Genomic DNA, 19475 nt, shown 5'->3' on the forward strand with positions numbered 1-19475 from the left:
TCAACCTACTTCACATATGGGGAGCAATATTATAGGCAGAAACATGGGTGTGCTATGGGGTCTCCAGTTTCTCCTATTGTTGCCAACCTGTACATGGAGGAGGTAGAAAAGAGAGCCTTGACGTCCTTTTCAGGGACACCACCAAGTCATTGGTTCAGGTATGTTGACGACACCTGGGTTAACATTAAATCTCAGGAAGTCCAACATTTCACTGACCACATCAACTCTATGGATAAATAAATCAAGTTCACACGAGACGATGTAAAAAATGGCAGGTTGGCTTTCTTGGACTGCGAGGTCTCAGTCTCTGATAGAGGACATTTGCAAACTGAGGTGTACCACAAACTCACCCACACAGACCAGTATTTGCAGTTTGACTCCCATCACCCTTTGGAGCAGAAGTTAGGAGTCATCAGGACTCTGTACCACAGAGCAGACAGCATCCCCATTAACTCAGGAGCCAGGCAGAAGGAGAAATCCCACACAAGACAGGCTCTAGAGCAATGTGGATATCCTAACTGGGCCTTCCTGAAAGCAGAGAAGAAACCCAAACAGGACTCCAGTCACCCATTAGGTGAAAAGGAGGAACTCAGACCCAGACCAGTGGTCATTCCATATGTTGAGGGAGTATCAGAGAAACTGAGACGTTTATTTTCTAAACATAATGTCCCAGTGGCTTTTAAACCCCAAAATACATTAAAGACTGGTTCATCCCAAAGATCCAGTCCCCCGGCACAAACAGAGTAATATTGTGTATGCTGTTCAGTGTCAGGAGGGCTGTGATCAGTCTTACATCGGGGAAACTAAACAGCCATTGGCCAAAAGGATGGACCAGCACAGAAGATCAACATCATCAGGCCAGGACTCTACGGTCTACACTCATCTCCAGGCCAGAGGTCACTTCTTCAGGGATGAAGATGTGAAGAAGGAAAGTCTCAGATACAAGGTGTTTTCTAGCATTCAGAGTTAGACAGGATCTTTTTCTGAGAAAGAAACCCAGTTTAACTTTCATTTTTTTTAATAGGTTTTCTATGTGGATCTTAAAAGAGAGATGCGAGTCGACCAAGATACCCAAATATTTATAGGAATCAACAAACTCAGTAGGGGCACCATTTGAAGATAAAATCGGAGGAAGAACTGCTGGGACCGACTTCCTTTTGAAAAAAGCATCAGCAGTCCGATAACAGTTACTGAGGGAACATTTGATCCAGTCAGATTACAGTTAATGATTGAACCTTTAATCATATTGTATTACAGTTACTGAGGAAACCTTTAATCCAGTCAGATTACAGTAATTGAGGGAATTCTTAATCCAGCCAGATTACAGTGGTTGAGAAAACCTTTAATTAAGTCCAATTACAGTTACTGAAGGAACCTTTAATCTAGTCAGATTACAGTTACTGAGGGAGCATTTAATCTAGTCAGATTACGGTTACTGAGGGAATCTTTTCTCAATTCAAATTACTGTTACTAAAGGAACATTTAATCCAGTCATATTACAGTTAATAAATAACCTTTTAATCAAGTCAGATTACTGTTACTCAAAGAACCTTTATTCCAGTGAGATTACAGTTACTGAAGGTACCTTTAATCCAGTCATATTAAAATGACTGAGACAACCTTTTCTCCAGTCAGATTACAGTTACCGAGGGAAGCATTTAATCCAGTCAGATTGCAGTTACTGAGGGAAGCATTTAATCTAGTCAGATTACAGTTACTGAGTGAATCTTTAATCCAGTCAGAATACAGTTACTGAGTGAACTTTTAATCATGTTAGATTATAGTTGCTGAAGGAACCTTTAATCCAGTCAGATTACAGTTATTGAAGGAACCTTTAATCCAATCAGATTACAGTTACAGAAGGAAACTTTTTATCTATTCAGTTTACAGTTACCTTGGGATCCCTTAATTCAGTCAGAGAACAGTTAGTGAGAGAACCTTTAATCTAATCAGATTACAGTTACGAAGTAGAAGAATTAGTCACTTTGAGGGGAACAAAATCAGTCCTGACCATACTTAATCCCTTTGTATATTTTTTTATGCTCTAAAATCTGCTCATTTTTGGACATAGTTATTTTAGTTTTAATGTACATCTTTTTGATGTGGACCTGAGGATGTTTCCACCACGTGTAATATGTCCTAATCTCCACCCAACATCTCTAATGTCATCATACTGGTTTTAATCTGGACTTTATGTCCCCTGAGTGTTCTCATCTGTCTCATCATCAGTCTCCTCCTGAGCTGCAAATTTCTAAGTCTGTGAAACGGGTTCAGGTAAACCAGAACCAGTGGATCATTGAACCCTGGTGAGACCTGTGGTCCATGTTTGCAGGTGTAAAAGAGAGCAGTCAGAGCAGTATCTTTAAGGTTCTGGCCTCCATCCTCCACCTGGGGAATGTGGAGATCGTGGCAGAGCGTGATGGAGAGTCCTGCCGTCTCTTGGTATGTGGACCAGCCATCTCTGATGTTCCGCTGGTTTCTCTGAGCTCTCTGACGAGACGTCTTTGTATGTCAGAGAAGCGACGTCCACCTGAAGCACTTCTGCAGGCTGTTGGGGGTGGAGCTGCAGCAGATGGAGCACTGGTTGTGCCACAGGAAACTGGCCACGGCGTCTGAGACCTACGTGAAGACCATGTCCTGCAGACAGGCAGTCAACGCCCGTGACGCACTCGCCAAGCACATCTACGCACGGCTCTTCGACTGGATTGTGGAACACATCAACAAAGTCCTGCAGACCTCCTCCAAGCAGCACTCCTTCATCGGAGTCCTGGACATCTATGGGTATGACGCTGCGGTCCCAGCCCGGTTCAGGTTCTGGGTCTGGTTCGGATCATTAGATGGGTGTTTATTTCTCTGCAGGTTTGAGACATTCGAGGTGAACAGCTTCGAGCAGTTCTGCATCAACTACGCCAACGAGAAGCTGCAACAGCAGTTCAACTCTGTGAGTTCTCTAGAACCTGTCCGAACCATGCGGTCCAGTTTCTTTGTTTATGATCTCAGTGGTCCTCATGGTCCTCCTGGTCCTGCCCTCTGTGTTCTCAGCATGTCTTTAAACTGGAGCAGGAGGAGTACATGAAGGAGCAGATCCCCTGGACCCTCATCGACTTCTACGACAACCAGCCCTGCATCGACCTGATCGAGGCCCGACTCGGGATACTGGACCTGCTGGATGAGGAGTGCAAGGTGAGACCTGACCCTCCTCCTGGCCTGGACCCTGTTCAGGTCTGGCACATTTGTTCAAGTCCTCATCAGGATCACTTTGGTCTCAGGTGGACAAGGGTACAAAACTCCTCTAACAATAATAGTGCCCTCTGCTGGAGGAAATCATACCTGTCTGACGGAAAACAAGCAGTACAAATAGAAAACTCACTATCTTTCTTACCTGCTCAGCTGGAGTCCCACAGGGCTCAGTTCTGGGACCAACCTTATTTAGCCTATATGTTAATGATTTACCAAATGTCTGCAAAACTTTAAAAATTAAATTATATGCAGATGATACTGTATTGTATGTTCATGGAAAAACAAAAAAATGAAGCTGCTGCTGTACTTTTTAGTGCTATGATGACAGTGTCTCACTGGCTCCAGGACTCTTGTCTACATCTCAACATTAAAAAAACAGTCCATGTTTTTCTCTCGGCTGCCAGCAGATAATGAGCAACCATCTGTGTTAGTCAATGGCGAGACATTAGATGTGGTTGAACAATTTAAATACCTTGGAGTAATTTTTGATTGCAATCTAAATTTCAAGCAGCATGTAAAGAGAATTTCACTCATAATTAAACTTAATCTGTCAAACTTGAAACATACAAGACCTTCTCTGACAACAGAATCAGCAAAGGCTTACATGCATGCCATTATATTCAGACATATAGCCTATTGTTATACAACATGGTCTCACACTTCAGAGGCATTTTGAAGCCCCTAAAGTCTCTTTTTAAGAAAACACTGAACATTTTCGACAAAAAGCTTTTACAGTATCATTATTGTAACATCATAAGTAAGTACAACATTCTGGATTTTGATAGCTATCAGATTTTTATGGATGCTTGCCTGATTTTTAAAGTTGTAAATGGACTGGCTCCTCCTTTAATGTATTTTATAAGTAAAAAAAACAAGTAATACAGTAAACACAAGCACACTGACCAGAGGAGCTTGTGATGTACAGCGGCGCAGGACTAAATTTGGCCAAATGGTGGTGTCCATCAGAGGCACGCAGTGGTGGAACAAACTGCGAGTTTCTAGCAGGAACTGTGACACCTACTCCAGCTTTAAAAACTCTTTAAAACTTTGGCTGAAAACTAACCAGAGGTGCACTTGTGTAGATTGTCTATTTTCTTATGGCATCATATCTTTATTGTAATTTCATGTTGTGTTATGTGTTATACTGGTGATGTTTGTATTATTCTCTGTTATCTGTTTTGTGGGATGTTTCTTGTTCTTACCTGCCTTAGGACAATGGATGAAAATTAGCTGTTGTGCTAACTCCAGCATATTTACATTGATGCTTACTGCTGACATGTTGATTAATATGCATTGTCCTAATTTAAATAAATAAATGAAATGAAATGAAATGAAATGAAACAACATAAAATTAGTGGTGGCTGCCCGGGTCAAAGGTCATTCCCTCCAGTGGTATTGTTTTTTAAAATCAAAGTCTTTTTTTTTTTTCATTTTGAACATACAAAACACAAAAAAAGAAAACAAAAAACCCTCCCACCCCTCCACTCCTACACCAGATCAGTCACACATACATAAATGAATTAAAATGAATTACACAGGCACTGACATGTTTTCCACATACAACACAAAAGGCTGCCACGTGTCCCAAAATCTTTTAACCTTTCAGGGTATATCTGCTTTTTTCGAGATGAATAGGATACATGACTTCTCTTATCCAATGTACATATGCTGGGGGGTGTGGATCCTTCCAATTGCACAAAACCAGTCTTCTAGCCAGAAGAGGGACAAAAGCAATCACATCCTTCTCATACTTGCTGATGGATGTATCCACAGGGACCACCTAAACAGTGATATGAATGGTGATGTTTTTCATGGTGATGTTTTCAAGGTATAATTTTCCCACATAGAGAAGGTGACAAAAATAGATTGCCAAAAGTTCTGCAGTTTTGGGACAGTTTCAGAATGTGTGCAGGAGTGTAGCTGGAGTTTGTTTACAATGATTACATGCAGAGTCCAGGTCAGCTTTGATCTTGGACAGCTTGTCTTTGGACCAGTGCAGCTGGTGCACTACCTTGAATTGAATTTCAGTAGATGTGTAAATGTTCTTAATGATCTTTCTCCAGCTTGAGTCTGAAATGGATTCCTCCATGTCCGTTTCCCATTTCAATTTAAGGGAGTCCAAAATGGTCTCATGGTATGAACTGATCAGTGTATAGATATTGCTGAGGGCCCCCTTAGTGTCAGACCTGCATTCCAAAATCTTAATCACAAAATGTTTAGAGGGGTACAGAGGAAAACAATCAGAGTTAGACCTCACAAAATGTCTAAGCTGCAAATATCTGAAAAACTGTGACTTGTGGATATTAAAATTCTGTACCAGCTGTTCAAATGAGGCAAATCTACCATCAACATAGAGGTCACAGTGAATGTACTACACTCAAGACCCAGGTGTTAAAACGGTATTAGCTACTGAGGGAGTAAACCTATGATTATTTGACACAGGTGCCAGAAACAGTAACTCTGTAGAGTTAAATGTCCTACTAAACTGATTTCAGATCTTAACCATCTAGATCACACTTGGATTAGAAGTGTAGGTTGATATTGACTAAAAGGCAGCTGAGAGCAGAGTAATGCAGAGGGGGAACTGGATTTAAATGAGGCCCTCTCCAAAGCCACACAACTAGAAGAAGTGATATCCTTACTCAACAAGAATAGTAGAGCTCTGATATTGGCTGCCCAGTAATTGTGCATGAAATTAGGAAGTGACATGCCTCCAAACCTGCAGGGCAGATGCAAGACCCTTTTAGCAACTTGTGGATGCTTTTTATTCCAAATAAACACTGATAGCTGGCTGTTCAAATTGATAAAGAATGATTTAGTAAGGACGATTGTCAGATTCTGAAACCGGTATAGAAATTTAGGTAGGATATTGATTTTTACAGAGTTTATTTTACCCCCCAGAGTGTGAGGTAGGGATTGCCATCTAACTATGTCCTGCTTAAGGTTTGCCATGAGAGGTAGATAGTTTGTTTTATAGAGTTTCTTATGATCTCAAGTTACCCAAATGCCAAGGTATTTAAACTTTTTAAAACTAATTTTAAAAGTTACGGTGTCTAAGATTTTCTTTTCCATAAAGGTCACAAGCATCGGCTCACACTTTTGAAGAGTAACCGTATAGCCAGATATTTTCCCGAATTTTTGAAGCAAAGTAAGTAATTCAGGAATGCTGGTAAGAGGGTCTGATATACAGGTCCTTCTCAAAAAATTAGCCTATTGTGATAAAGGTCATTATTTTCCATAATGTAATGATAAAAATGAAACTTTCATATATTTCAGATTCATTGCACACCAACTGAAATATTTCAGGTCTTTAATTGTTTTAATATTGATGATTATGGCATACAGCTCATGAAAACCCAAAATGCCTGTCCCAAAAAATTAGCATATTTCATCCCACCAATGAAAGACAAGTGTTTTTAATACAAAAAACTCCAACCTTCAAATAATCATGTTCAGTTATGCACTCAATACTTGGTCGGGAATCCTTTTGCATGAATGACTGCTTCAATGCGGTGTGGCATGGAGGCAATCAGCCTGTGGCACTGCTGAGGTGTTATGGAGGCCCAGGATGCTTTGATAGCAGCCTTAAGCTCATCCAGAGTGTTGGGTCTTGCGTCTCTCAACTTTCTCTTCACAATATCCCACAGGTTCTCTATGGGGTTCAGGTCAGGAGAGTTGGCAGGCCAATTGAGCACAGTAATACCATGGTCAGTAAACCATTTACCAGTGGTTTTGGCACTGTGAGCAGGTGCCAGGTTGTGATGAAAAATGAAATCTTCATCTCCATAAAGCTTTTCAGCAGATGGAAGCATGAAGTGCTCCAAAATCTCCTGATAGCTAGCTGCATTGACCCTGCCCTTGATAAAACACAGTGGACCAACACCAGCAGCTGACATGGCACCCCAGACCATCACTGACTGTGGGTGTTTCACTCTGGACTTCTGGCATTTTGGCATTTCCTTCTCCCCAGTCTTCCTCCAGACTCTGGCACCTTGATTTCCGAATGACATGCAAAATTTGTTTTCATCCGAAAAAAGTACTTTGGACCACTGAGCAACAGTCCAGTGCTTCTTCTCTGTAGCCCAGGTCAGGCACTTCTGCCGCTGTTTCTGGTTCAAAAGTGGCTTGACCTGGGGAATGCGGCACCTTTTCCCATTTCCTGCACACGCCTGTGCACGGTGGCTCTGGATGTTTCTACTCCAGACTCAGTCCACTGCTTCCACAGGTCCCCCAAGTTCTGGAATCGGCCCTTCTCCACAATCCTCCTCAGGGTCCGGTCACCTCTTGTCGTTGTGCAGCGTTTTCTGCCACACTTTTCCCTTCCCACAGACTTCCCACTGAGGTGCCTTGATACAGCACTCTGGGAACAGCCTATTCGTTCAGCAATTTCTTTCTGTGTCTTACCCTCTTGCTTGAGGGTGTCAATGATGGCCTTCTGGACAGCAGTCAGGTCGGCAGTCTTACCCATGATTGCGGTTTTGAGTAATGAACAAGGCTGGGAGTTTTTAAAAGCCTCGGGAATCTTTTGCAGGTGTTTAGAATTATGTCGTTGATTCAGATGGTTAGGTTAATAGCTTGTTTAGAGAACCTTTTCATGATATGCTAATTTTTTGGGACAGGCATTTTGGGTTTTCGTGAGCTGTATGCCATAATCATCAGTATTAAAACAATTAAAGACCTGAAATATTTCAGTTGGTGTGCAATGAATCTGAAATATGTGAAAGTTTCATTTTTATCATTACATTATGGAAAATAATTACCTTTTATCACAATATGCTAATTTTTTTAGAAGGACCTGTGCAGTATACAAAACCATGTGATCTGCATCTAAGGTCGTTTTCACACTAGATAGTCCGGTAGACTCGGTTCGGTTTGGGACCAATATTCATGACCTTTTGTTACATTTGAGCTGGTGCGTTTGCATTCACACTGCACTTTGCAGTCGAGTCAACCTGTTGAACCAACCTATTCCCCCGCTCGCCTGTGGGGGGCGCTGCACCAAGAACTACTGAAAGAAACGACACAAAAACCTCTGAAGACACACTTTCTTCTTCTGTAAATAAAAATAAAATGAAGTGGCATCAAGTTTTAGCAGTTTTAGGAGTTATATTTTGTCATTTTTCAAAAATGGACTTAGCATGAGCAGAAGATGAGACAAAAGACCATGGAAAATATTGTTTTTCCACACAAGTCAGCTGACGGCTCCATATGAGGTCAGAGCAGAGCGTGTTTGTTTACCCTGTGGAGCGGGGCTCGGTCTGTTTACATTTACACTGCACTCGAACCGCGCTGGATTTCGCTTCTACCGGACCGAGACCTAGGTTTTAGCTCGGGCCAGAGTTCGCCTTTTTGTTCCGTGACAGAGTTCGATGGTGCGTTCACACCTCCCTAAACGAGCCGGACTTTCTAGGAAAACGAGCTAGAGTTTGATTAAAGTGGACTAAACAGGGCTAGTGTGAATGCACCCTAAAGAAACTTTGTGCTCTGTACCTAATCAATTCATCCCCTTAATGATGGAGTTTTGCCATAAAGCTACAGCTAGTGGTTCTATCACTAAAGCAAACAGAAGTGGTGAGAGTGGACACCCCGTCCCGTACCTCATTGCAGTTCGAAGTATCGGATATGTTACAGTTACTGCGGACTGCTGTCATTGGGGAGGTATACATCAGCCTCATGATATGAAGTTGGGACCGATTTTAAACAACTTTAAAGTCTCTAAGAGATAGCCCTACTCCAACCGGTCAAATGCTTCGTCAGCATCTAATGAAAAAATAATTTTGTCATAGGTGTGCTCGGGTGGACTAGGAGTGTACAACACAACAAGCAGCTGTCTAACATTGAAGAAAGCCTGACAGTTTTTAACAAACCCCGTCTGGTCAGGCGGGACAATTGTTGGGACCACTCGTCGTTTTGCCAGGACTTTTGCAAGGATTTTTACATCACTATTTAAAAGCGAGTTCAAGTCAAATTTATTGTCATTCACATCACGTGGTACATGAGGTGGAATTAAATTATGTACACAGGGTCCCAGTTACACCCAACAATAGCAAAAATATAAAGTGTAAAAAGAAACAGCATACAAGAATCTAAGATATACACTTAGATCAGAATCAGAATAAACTTTATTATCATTGCACCGAGATACAACGAGAACATGTACGTACAGTCATCTAAAAGATGGGCGGAGTGCATGAAGCTGCTACTATAAAAAGCGCGGCCCTCATTATTCTTTATCAGAATAATATTTTGCTTAGATGAGAAAAGGGAAGAAAACATGAGGAGAGACGGTATAAAAATATATTTATATCTCTCACGCCATGTCCTAGACAGGGCACGTTTTGAGGCATCAAAAAAACCTACCACAGCAAAGCAACATAAACAGACGTTATACAGTGCCTTGCGAAAGTATTCAGCCCCCTTGAACTTTTCAACCTTTTGAAACCTTTTCAGGCTTCAAACATAAAGATATAAAATTTCAATTTTTTTGTGAAGAATCAACAAGTGGGACACAATCATGAAGTGGAATGAAATTTATTGGATGTGTCAAACTTTGTTAACAAATAAAAAACTGAAAAGTGGGGCGTGCAGTATTATTGGGCCTCTTTACTTTCAGAGCAGCAAACTCACTCCAGAAGTTCAGTGAGGATCTATGAATGATCCAATGTTGTCCCAAATGACTGATGATGATAAATAGAATCCACCTGTGTGTAATCAAGTCTCCGTATAAATGCACCTGCTCTGTGATAGTCTCAGGGTTCTGTTCAAAGAGAGCATCATGAAGACCAAGGAACACACCAGGCAGGTCCGAGATACTGTTGTGGAGAAGTTTAAAGCCAGATTTGGATACAAAAAGATTTCCCAAGCTTTAAACATCCCAAGGAGCACTGTGCAAGCAATCATATTGAAATGGAAGGAGTATGAGACCACTGCAAGTCTACCAAGACCCGGCCGTCCCTCTAAACTTTCATCTGGAACAAGGAGAAGACTGATCAGAGATGCAGCCAAGAGGCCCATGATCACTCTGGATGAACTGCAGAGATCTTCAGCTGAGGTGGGAGAGTCTGTCCATAGTCTGTACACTGCACAAATCTGGACTTTATGGAAGAGTGGCAAGAAGAAAGCCATTTCTCAAAGATATCCATAAAAAGTGTTTAAAGTTTGTCACAAGCACCTGGGAGACACCAAACATGTGGAAGAAGGTGCTCTGGTCACATGAAACCAAAATCCAACTGTTTGGCCACAATGCAAAACGATATGTTTGGAGTAAAAGCAACACAGCTCATCACCCTGAACACACCATCCCCACTGTCAAACATGGTGGTGGCAGCATCATGGTTTGGACCTGCTTTTCGTCAGCAGGGACAGGGAAGATGGTCAGAATTGATGTGAAGATGGATGGGGCCAAATACAGGACCATTCTGGAAAAAAACTTGTTTGAGTCTGCAAGAGACCTGAGACTGGGACGGAAATTTATCTTCCAACAAGACAATGATCCAAAACATAAAGACACATCTACAATGGAATGGTTCACAAATAAACGTATCCAGGTGTTGGAACGGCCAAGTCAAAGTCCAGACCTGAATCCAATCAAGAATCTGTGGAAAGAGCTGAAGACTGCTGTTCACAAACGATCTCCATCCAACCTCACTGAGCTCGAGCTGTTTTGCAGGAAGAATGGGCAGAACTTCAGTGTCTCCATGTTCAAAACTGATGGAGACAAACCCCAAGAGACTTGCAGCTGGAACTGCAGCTGGAACTGCAGCAAAAGGCGGAGCTACAAAGTATTAACACAAGGGGGCCGAATAATATTGCACGCCCCACTTTTCAGGTTTTTATTTGTTAAAAAAGTTTGACACATCCAATAAATTTCATTCCACTTCACGATTGTGTCCCACTTGTTGTTGATTCTTCACAAAAAATTTAAATTTTATATCTTTATGTTTGAAGCCTGAAATGTAGCAAAAGGTTGAAATGTTCAAGGGGCTGAATACTTTCACAAGGCACTGTATATGTACATATAGGTTGGTGAAGACATTGAATTTTTAATGGAAAGTCGTAGCATAGTCCAGAGCCCCCCCCCCCCCTCCCCCAGCCATTGTCCAGATAAGAGGTGACATTCATCATCAGCTCAGTTGAGGTTCCATCACATGTCCACGGCCTTGGGGAAGGGAGGGGTGAGGAGACAGTCAAAGCAGCTTTGTTGTTTTCTAAACGTGCCAGGAGGAGTTGAGATAAGTCCGGCATCAAGGCCACAGTTTGGGTCAGGCAGAACTTGTGAATTGTTGTTTGTGCCTTCTAAAGTCTCGCTGGTACATTTCTCTGATGGAAACTCCAAACAGCCGAATTGACCCTTTACGCCAAAAGTCGAGCTCACAGCTTCTCCAAGATTATTTCCACCTTCATGTGTGCTGCTAGAGAGTCCACAATCCTGATAACAGCTGCTCCAGCTCTGACGCAACTGCACATAATTCAGTCTGAGCACTGTCAAGCTCGGACACATCCACACGAATTTATAGACAATCCAGAATTCACCAGCCAAACAGCAAAAAAACCAGTTGTCATCGTGAATCCAATTTGTTTCCGACGAAGTAAGAGGGTCCTCCTTACCCTGACTCCTGTTGGGAGAAGTTGATCAAATTTGTTGAGAGACCAGCTGATCCTTGAATTAGGAGGTATGCAGGAAAAAAAAACGCAAGGGGGACGAATAATATTGCACGCCCCACTTTTCAGTCTTTTATTTGTTAAAAAAGTTTGACACATCCAATAAATTTCATTCCACTTCACGATTGTGTCCCACTTGTTGTTGATTCTTCACAAAAAAATAAAATTTTATATCTTTATGTTTGAAGCCTGAAATATGGCAAAAAGTTGAAAAGTTCAAGGGGGCCAAATACTTTCACAAGGCACTGTATAATACTGCAAAGCAACGTTAAGTTAATTTTTTCAAATGAATAACAATAATTTCTGGGTTTTTTTTTTGTTATGTCACAAAATTTATCGTTATCGTCAGAATGCTCTGAAATATCACGATATTATATTTGAGTCATATCGCCCACCCCCTACTAAACAGTGATAATGATAATGTAAAATGACATGGCATAACAACAGCAGCCTGAACATGAGTCTGTGTTGAGCAGATGGGTATGAATGAGTACAGCAGCATGAGATTAACAGCATTAATAATCATCAGCACAGATAAGTCACATATCACTAATTAAAGTGACATTACAGTGATTTTATTTTTTCTTACAGTGATTATCCTGGTTAGGGATTTATGAATCTAACAGCCTCAAGGTAGAAGCTGTTCCTCAGTCTAGTAGTTCTACACTTAATTCTCCACAACCTTCTGCCTGAGGGGAGTTGGGCCAAAAGTGTGTGCTGGATGAATGGAGTCCTTCATGATGCAGGTGGTCCTCTTCCTACATCTGGAGGTGTAGTCTGTGATGGTGGGGAGGCTGACTCCAACAGTCTTCTTTACAGTCTTCTGTGAGATAGGTCGATATGAGCCGCAGTTTAGAGTATCTTTATCTTTCTTAGGTAACAGTGAGATTACAGCTTGATGCATGAACAGTAGTAATATATGTGCAGCAAGTGACTCTTCAAACACAGACATTAAATGTGAGAATGTGATTGATTTGAAAATTTCTTTAAAAACTGAGATAGGAAGCCATCTGGTCCAGGGGATTTCCCATTTTGCATATCGTTGATTGCGGAGTTTATCTCAGCTAAAGATAACTCCCTCATTGGTTGGCTGACTGTCATCGTAGCTGATGCGTGAGCAAACGCTCAGCCTTTTCATCGTGTTCATAGTAACCCTGTCTAGATTTAGTGATTAAATACTTTGCCTGCTGAGTAGACGAAGTATTAAATTCAGTTTGGAGTAACAAAGGTTTTTTCATTAGATCTTGAGAGGGGGAGTGACTATGTTCTCTAATTGTAACATCTCATCAGTTAATTGTTCTAGCCTTACCAAACTCTTCTTTTTTGTTTGTTTGTACAATAAGAAATTATTTGACCCCTCAGGTAGGCCTTTAATGCCTCCCAGACAGTACAAAGTGGCATTCCTGGTGTTTGGTTGATTTCAAGAAAAAATTCAATTTCAGATGTAAGAAATTTGAACAAGTCTTCCTCAGGTAATAGTAAAGAGTTGAATCTCCAGATGTACAGATTTTGTGACCGGGATAAGCAGTTTCATAATAAGTGGACCATGGACCGAAATGACCATGGCCCCCATAGTCACAGTTTTTCACCAAAGGCAGAGTTTGTTTATCAAGAAAAAAATAGTCAATTCGGGAGTATGTCTTATGAAGTTGTGAGAAAAATGAGTATGATCTTGAAGTAGGATTATTGAAGCACCTCACATGAGCCACGCCATAAGGTTCAAGGAATGACTTTATTGAGCAGATTTAGTCAGTATAGTTTTTCCCATTGAACTATGGTCAAAAGATGAAAGCACCCATTTTGTGTCACCGCCAATTTTAAGGTTATGTGTTGACCTATTTGGTATGTTTGAAAGGAGCTTATTAATAAAATGTAGAGTTGTCCCAGTTGGGAGCATATACCAAAGCCAAGATCACTGGCAGTGTGTATAACTTCTCTACCACTATAACATACTGCTCGGCAGTATCAGCATGCACACTCGAGGCTATAAATTGTACCTGCTTGCTAACTATAACAGCTACCCCTCTTAATTTGGATTGAAATTTGGATTGAAACACCTGACCAGACCATTTTTTTAACAAACTTTCTACTGTCTGCAGAACACATGAGTCTCCTGTGAAAAGGCAATATCAACAGTGTTCAACTGTTTCAAGTGTGACATAATTTTCTGGAATTTTACTGAACCATTATAGAATTTCACATTCCAGCTTACACAATTAACTGGGCAGCCACTAGAGCGTCTAACATCCTTAACACTGGTCATGAAAGAACAGCAAGAAATAATTTATATACAAATGTCACAAGCTAATACCTGATAGAAGAAACAAAACCCCCAAAAGACTGATCTGGTATAAACCCATCCCTCTCTCCTACCTGAACACGAAGAGAACAAAAACCACTGTCAACTGAGAATCCATACATTTGGGCTTACCACAGTCCGACCACCTGGGCTCTCATCTGCCCACATATGGTATGAGTAATGGTATTTAAGAAAAACATAATGGAGCCTCCCAATGACGACTCAGGCACGGCTTCTTTATTTAAAATGGGTGCGCTAATGAATGCCATGAAAACTACAGATATGACAGAAAATACAAAAATAAACACAAAGCTTTAGGTACTGTACTGAGTGATGAGTGAAGCATGCTTTATCAAAGGTGTACAGTATACCTCGTGGCCGCTCGTCATTAAAGAGGTCCTAGACAAATGGTTTTCATCTTGTGCTCTCTAAATAAACAAATAAAATAATCAGAACACCATAACTGACAGATTTACAACGTATTACAACAGTTATAAGCGGTGGCTGTGGCTGAGTGGTTAGAGCAGTAGTCCTCCAATGCAAGAGTTGGGGGTTCGAATCCACCAGCAGTCACATGCCGAAGTGTCCATGGGCAAGACACTGAACCCCTCATCGCCGCCGATGTGTGTCCCATCGGTGTATGAATGTGATCGAAAGCTCCGATTAGTCTCTTTAGAATGATTTGTTCAATTAGCTTTGTAGAGTGCTGTATGAATGGGTAAATGAAGCACAGATTGTAGTGTAAAGTGCTTTGAGTATCTTGATTCGATAGAAAAGCGCTATATAATTACAGTCCATTTATAAATACCTTTACAGCTAGAGAACTATCGAGAATGCCGCCCACCTCTCGTGTCTTCAGGTAACTGTATGTAGCGGACATATGCCACTCCCTTCCATTCACGTAAATCTTGCGGTAACGGTACAACAAAACATAGTCCTTCATGACAGAATAAATGCATCTTATACAAAAATAAAACATATTTTTGAAGCGTGAACTAAACAAACTAAAAACAAAATATTTTAACTACTGAAAACAAATATTGACCCTTTTAATGCAGTCTTTCCCCTAAATAACCATGGCAGGACACTCATCTAATCTGTGATTTTGTTACCATACCATACTATACCACTTTATTTATAAAGCACTTAAAACAGCTACAAGGCCAACCAAAGTGCTGTACAGACAGAACAACAGGTAACACACAAAGCAAAATACAAAATGAAGTAAATCAGAAATATAGACATAAAAACGATGCAGATAATGACAACAAACCAGTGTGGAGCATACAGGATCAAAACACAGATCATCTGGTGTTGAAAGCTACTGAATAGTAGTGAGTTTTTAAACAGGACTTGAAAACAGAGAGAGAGGGGGCCTTTCTGACAGAGGTAACTCATTCCAGAGTCTTGGTCCTGCTACAGAGAAGGCCCTGTCACCTCTGCGCTTACCAGTATCTGTGAATCTGAAGATGTCGTTAAAGACCTTCAGCAGGGCAGTTTCAGTGCTGTGGAGAGGTTTAAAGCCAGATTGGAAAAGCTCTAAGATGGCGTGATCCTCCAGGAAGCACTTCAACTGGGACTCGACTATTTTCTCCAGTACTTTAGAAACAAATGGGAGTTTGGAGACAGGCCAGTAGTTGGAGACGACTGAGGGGTCAAGGTTTGGTTTTTTTCAGGAGAGGCTGGACAGCAGCATGTTTAAAGGATTTTGGCACCACGCCATTGGATAAACTACTGTTTACTATGGCAAGAATAGACGGACCTAGATTAGGAAAAACCTCCTTTAGTAGTCGAGGGGGGACCACATCAAAGGGGGAGCCAGAAGGTTTCAAGCTGCACGTGACCTGCTCTAGGGAAGATAGAGTGATGGGTTCAAAATGGTCAAAAGGAGCTACAGATTGAGGTGGGATGGATGGCTCATGAGTTGGAGGGGAAATGAGAGCCCTGGTGGTCGCAATTTTTTCCAAAAAGAAATGTAAGAAGTTGTCGCACAGCTCAGTCGAGGCTTCCAGAGGTGATGGTTCAGTGAGGTGGAGAACACAGAGTTTAGGGTGGAGAAGAGGACACGTGGGTTGTGAGAGTTTGAGATAATTATATCAGAGAAGTATTTGGATTTAGCAGCTTTCACTGCTTTCTGATAACAGCGCCAACTCTCTTTAAGTATTTGTAAAGAGACCTGCAGCCTGTCTTTTCCTCCACTTTCACTCCACTGTTGACTTGTGGGGGGGGGGGGGGTGGGTGACAGAGATACATTTGAGCTGTGTACTGTTTGTTTTTAAGCAGGGTGGGGTGAAGAGACACACACATCTGAGCTGCACGCTGTTTGTTTTTGAGGGGGGGAGAGGGGGACAGACGCATCTGAGTTGCGCGCTGTTTGTACCGGCAGTTTGGTCAGTGTGAGGGAAGAGGCAGTGTGAGCGCTGCCTTTAATTTTTTTAGCACGCTGTATTGCGCACCACTAGCTTAGCACTGTCAGTGCTGACTGGTGGGTGAAGGGGTGTGCACACAGTTTTGTTCGGTAGGTGGGGCGCTTGATTCTGTTGACGGGGCAGGGTGCCCTGCTTGTATAATGGTAGGGGAAACACTGCAGCGTTAACACTGTACAATCGCCCTCCAATACAAATAAAACCTTGTATATACCACTATTAAAGGACCTTAACAGCCAAATATTAAGTCAAACACAAGCTTAAGAAAAGTGTAATAATCCTAATATTGTTCCGTTTCATATGTCCTTCCACGGATTCAAGCCTTCTTCTCAACCCATCTACCTCATCCATCAATTCCACCACGGTCCCATGCAGAGCCCCTACCTCATCTGAGCACATAAACAGTCTGTCTTCAGTCTCTGTAACACTTAGCTTAACTTAGTCAAACTCTGTTCTGAGGGCCGCAGTGTTTCCAGCAAGCTCTGCTCTCACAGCTTGTAATTAGCTCTTGATAAAATTAAAATCATCCGTCAGAGCCACCTTCATCTCCATCCTAATTATCGCTGTGACTTCAGATTTAATCGAAGCCAGAATATCTGACTTCAGAGTTGACTCAATCATCATTCCAGAACCCGGTAATTTCTAGGCTGACACACCTACGGTTGTTGTTTCACCTGCCACTGCAGCTTCACCGCGGTCCAAGGCTGCAGTTGTATCTCCAGGCTATGTGGGCAGGTGCCCCGCTCCCTTAGATTTTTTTTAATTTAGAGGCCATATTACAGCTCCATCAAATCAATCCTGCAACAACACCAATCTTAGATGAATAATCCAATGTGGAGGCAGCAAGAATATAAAGCGGGAGCAGACGGGAGCTTAACAGAACTCTGCTCAACAATCTGCGGTCATCTTGCGCTCCTCTCCTCCAGTGGTTCTGTAACCAAACTGTGTTCCAGGTTCCGAAGGGGACAGATCAGAACTGGGCCCAGAAGCTCTACAAGCAGAACTCCAGCAGCGCACACTTCCAGAAACCCCGGATGTCCAACATCTCCTTCATCATCATCCACTTTGCTGACAAGGTGAGCAGAGCAGAACAGAGCCTCAGCGAGTTATCAGAACTGGTTGGTAATGAGAGGAAATGGAAGTTCTGACAGACCCAAATCAATCCGAACTTTGGTTTCCTCTGAAGAACCATGTTATGATCTGTAGGAGGTCTCCAGCTGGGGGCAGGAGCCTCTGATGAGTGACAGAAACTAAGATCTAAAAGGTATTCAGTTTTGATGCCCCCACACCCTGAATTAAAGGTTCTACTTCTGCTCAGAGACTGAGGTCCGCTGAGGTCTGCATTAGGACTTGATTGTGGTCAGTCATGGACCACATGTTCCTCCTGCTCATAGAGATCATTCTGAAATCAAACAAATTAAAGTCAGGTTCTCTGGACAGAATAATCTTTGTTGAAACGTTACATCTTTTATCCAAAAGACTTCTTCAGTCTTAGGAGCTGCAACAAACTCAGTCTTATAAATAGCACCTTCTCATAGTGGATCAACCAGTTTGTTGTTGACATCCAGAACCAGCTGCTCACATGATAAAGGAGGACCATCAGCCTAACAATGGATCATTAGTGCCCTGATGGCTGCTTGCTATTCACAGGGGACTGAGTGATACTAGCAATAACAGCATTGTAAGAGGGGGACAGTTGAACCCGGAGGCTCCACCCCTGTTTAATGATGGACGGTTTCTTTTCACAAAGATGGCCTCCTTTACTCCTCTCTCAAACCATCGATCCTCTCTGTCCAGGATGTGCACATCTTCATCCCTGAACAAGTGACCGCTGGTGTAGTATGACATATACTGGATATATTCATACATTTCACGGGTTCTTCATTTTTCTGACTGTGTAGCATGCGTGCATTGAGTTTAACAGAAACGTAAACGAGAGACGTTATTTATCTTTGACCCATCAAAATGAATGCGGTCATTTATTTACAGAATCAAAGTTTAACATCAAACATTTACATTAATTTGGCAAAATATGAAAACAATAACATGGCTAGTTTCACAGGAAGTGGAACAATACGGCGATTGTCCTCACTTTTCAGCAGAACAGACATCAATCACACGGCGGTGATTGAGAACTTTGCTTCAGACATTTCTAAAATATCTGTAATGATTTTAGGAGAAAGGAGAGTTTAAGATGGAAAATGGAGATTTATCTTACAGAGAGATGTGTGAGGGAATTTATCTGTTTGACCAGAAACGGGCACGCTCCTTCAGATCTCAGCTTGGCCACGGTACGCTTGGTCGAAATAGAACTTTTACCTGGTTGATGATAGGTCAGGTCGGCGTGAAGTCCTTCTTTTGACTCTTTCAGCGTCTCCGTTGAGAACAGCTAAAATACTTCGAGAGTCGTGCGAGGTTATCCAAACAGAAGTTATAATTCCCAAAATCGTCCCTGCATTCTGGATTCAAGAACTCTGAACTCCTTCAGAGCTCTACTCCTTTAAGCTCTTTTCATCTCGTCGCGTCTCTCTTCGACAGAGACTCGACACAGACATCAGACCTTTTTTTGACACTTCTCCATGAGCTGCATCCGAGAGCGTTGAACTGGGAAGTTGCCACATTTAAATGGGTCGACTTCCGGTTCATTTGAGAGCTTTCTAATTGGTGGATGGACCAGAACAGAGGTGTGGTTTGTGATGTAAGGTGTTATGAAAATTCAAGGATAGAGATTAGGATTGTTTAAAACAGACAGAAAGATTATTGGAGAAAACCAGACTTCGTGGAGTCTCTACTCCTAGTATCTGCTGTAAAAGTTAAACATGACATTTCTTTTCAGTAAACTTTTTAGT

General features: G+C 41.9%; 1 protein-coding gene across 1 annotated transcript in view; it reads left to right on the plus strand.

Annotated features, from left to right (window-relative positions):
* myo5b (myosin VB) overlaps positions 1–19475 on the plus strand; it is a 141349-nt gene that overhangs the window by 44057 nt on the left and 77817 nt on the right. Inside the window, exons 9-13 of the mRNA XM_037692531.1 lie at positions 2333–2442; positions 2516–2781; positions 2860–2941; positions 3043–3183; positions 17580–17702. Coding sequence (XP_037548459.1) covers positions 2333–2442; positions 2516–2781; positions 2860–2941; positions 3043–3183; positions 17580–17702 — 722 coding nt within the window. The remainder of the gene's footprint in view (positions 1–2332; positions 2443–2515; positions 2782–2859; positions 2942–3042; positions 3184–17579; positions 17703–19475) is intronic.

The sequence above is a fragment of the Nematolebias whitei genome, chromosome 18 (assembly GCF_014905685.2).
Source record: "Nematolebias whitei isolate Nwh7 chromosome 18, NemWhi1, whole genome shotgun sequence".
Taxonomy (NCBI): Eukaryota; Metazoa; Chordata; class Actinopteri; order Cyprinodontiformes; family Rivulidae; genus Nematolebias; species Nematolebias whitei.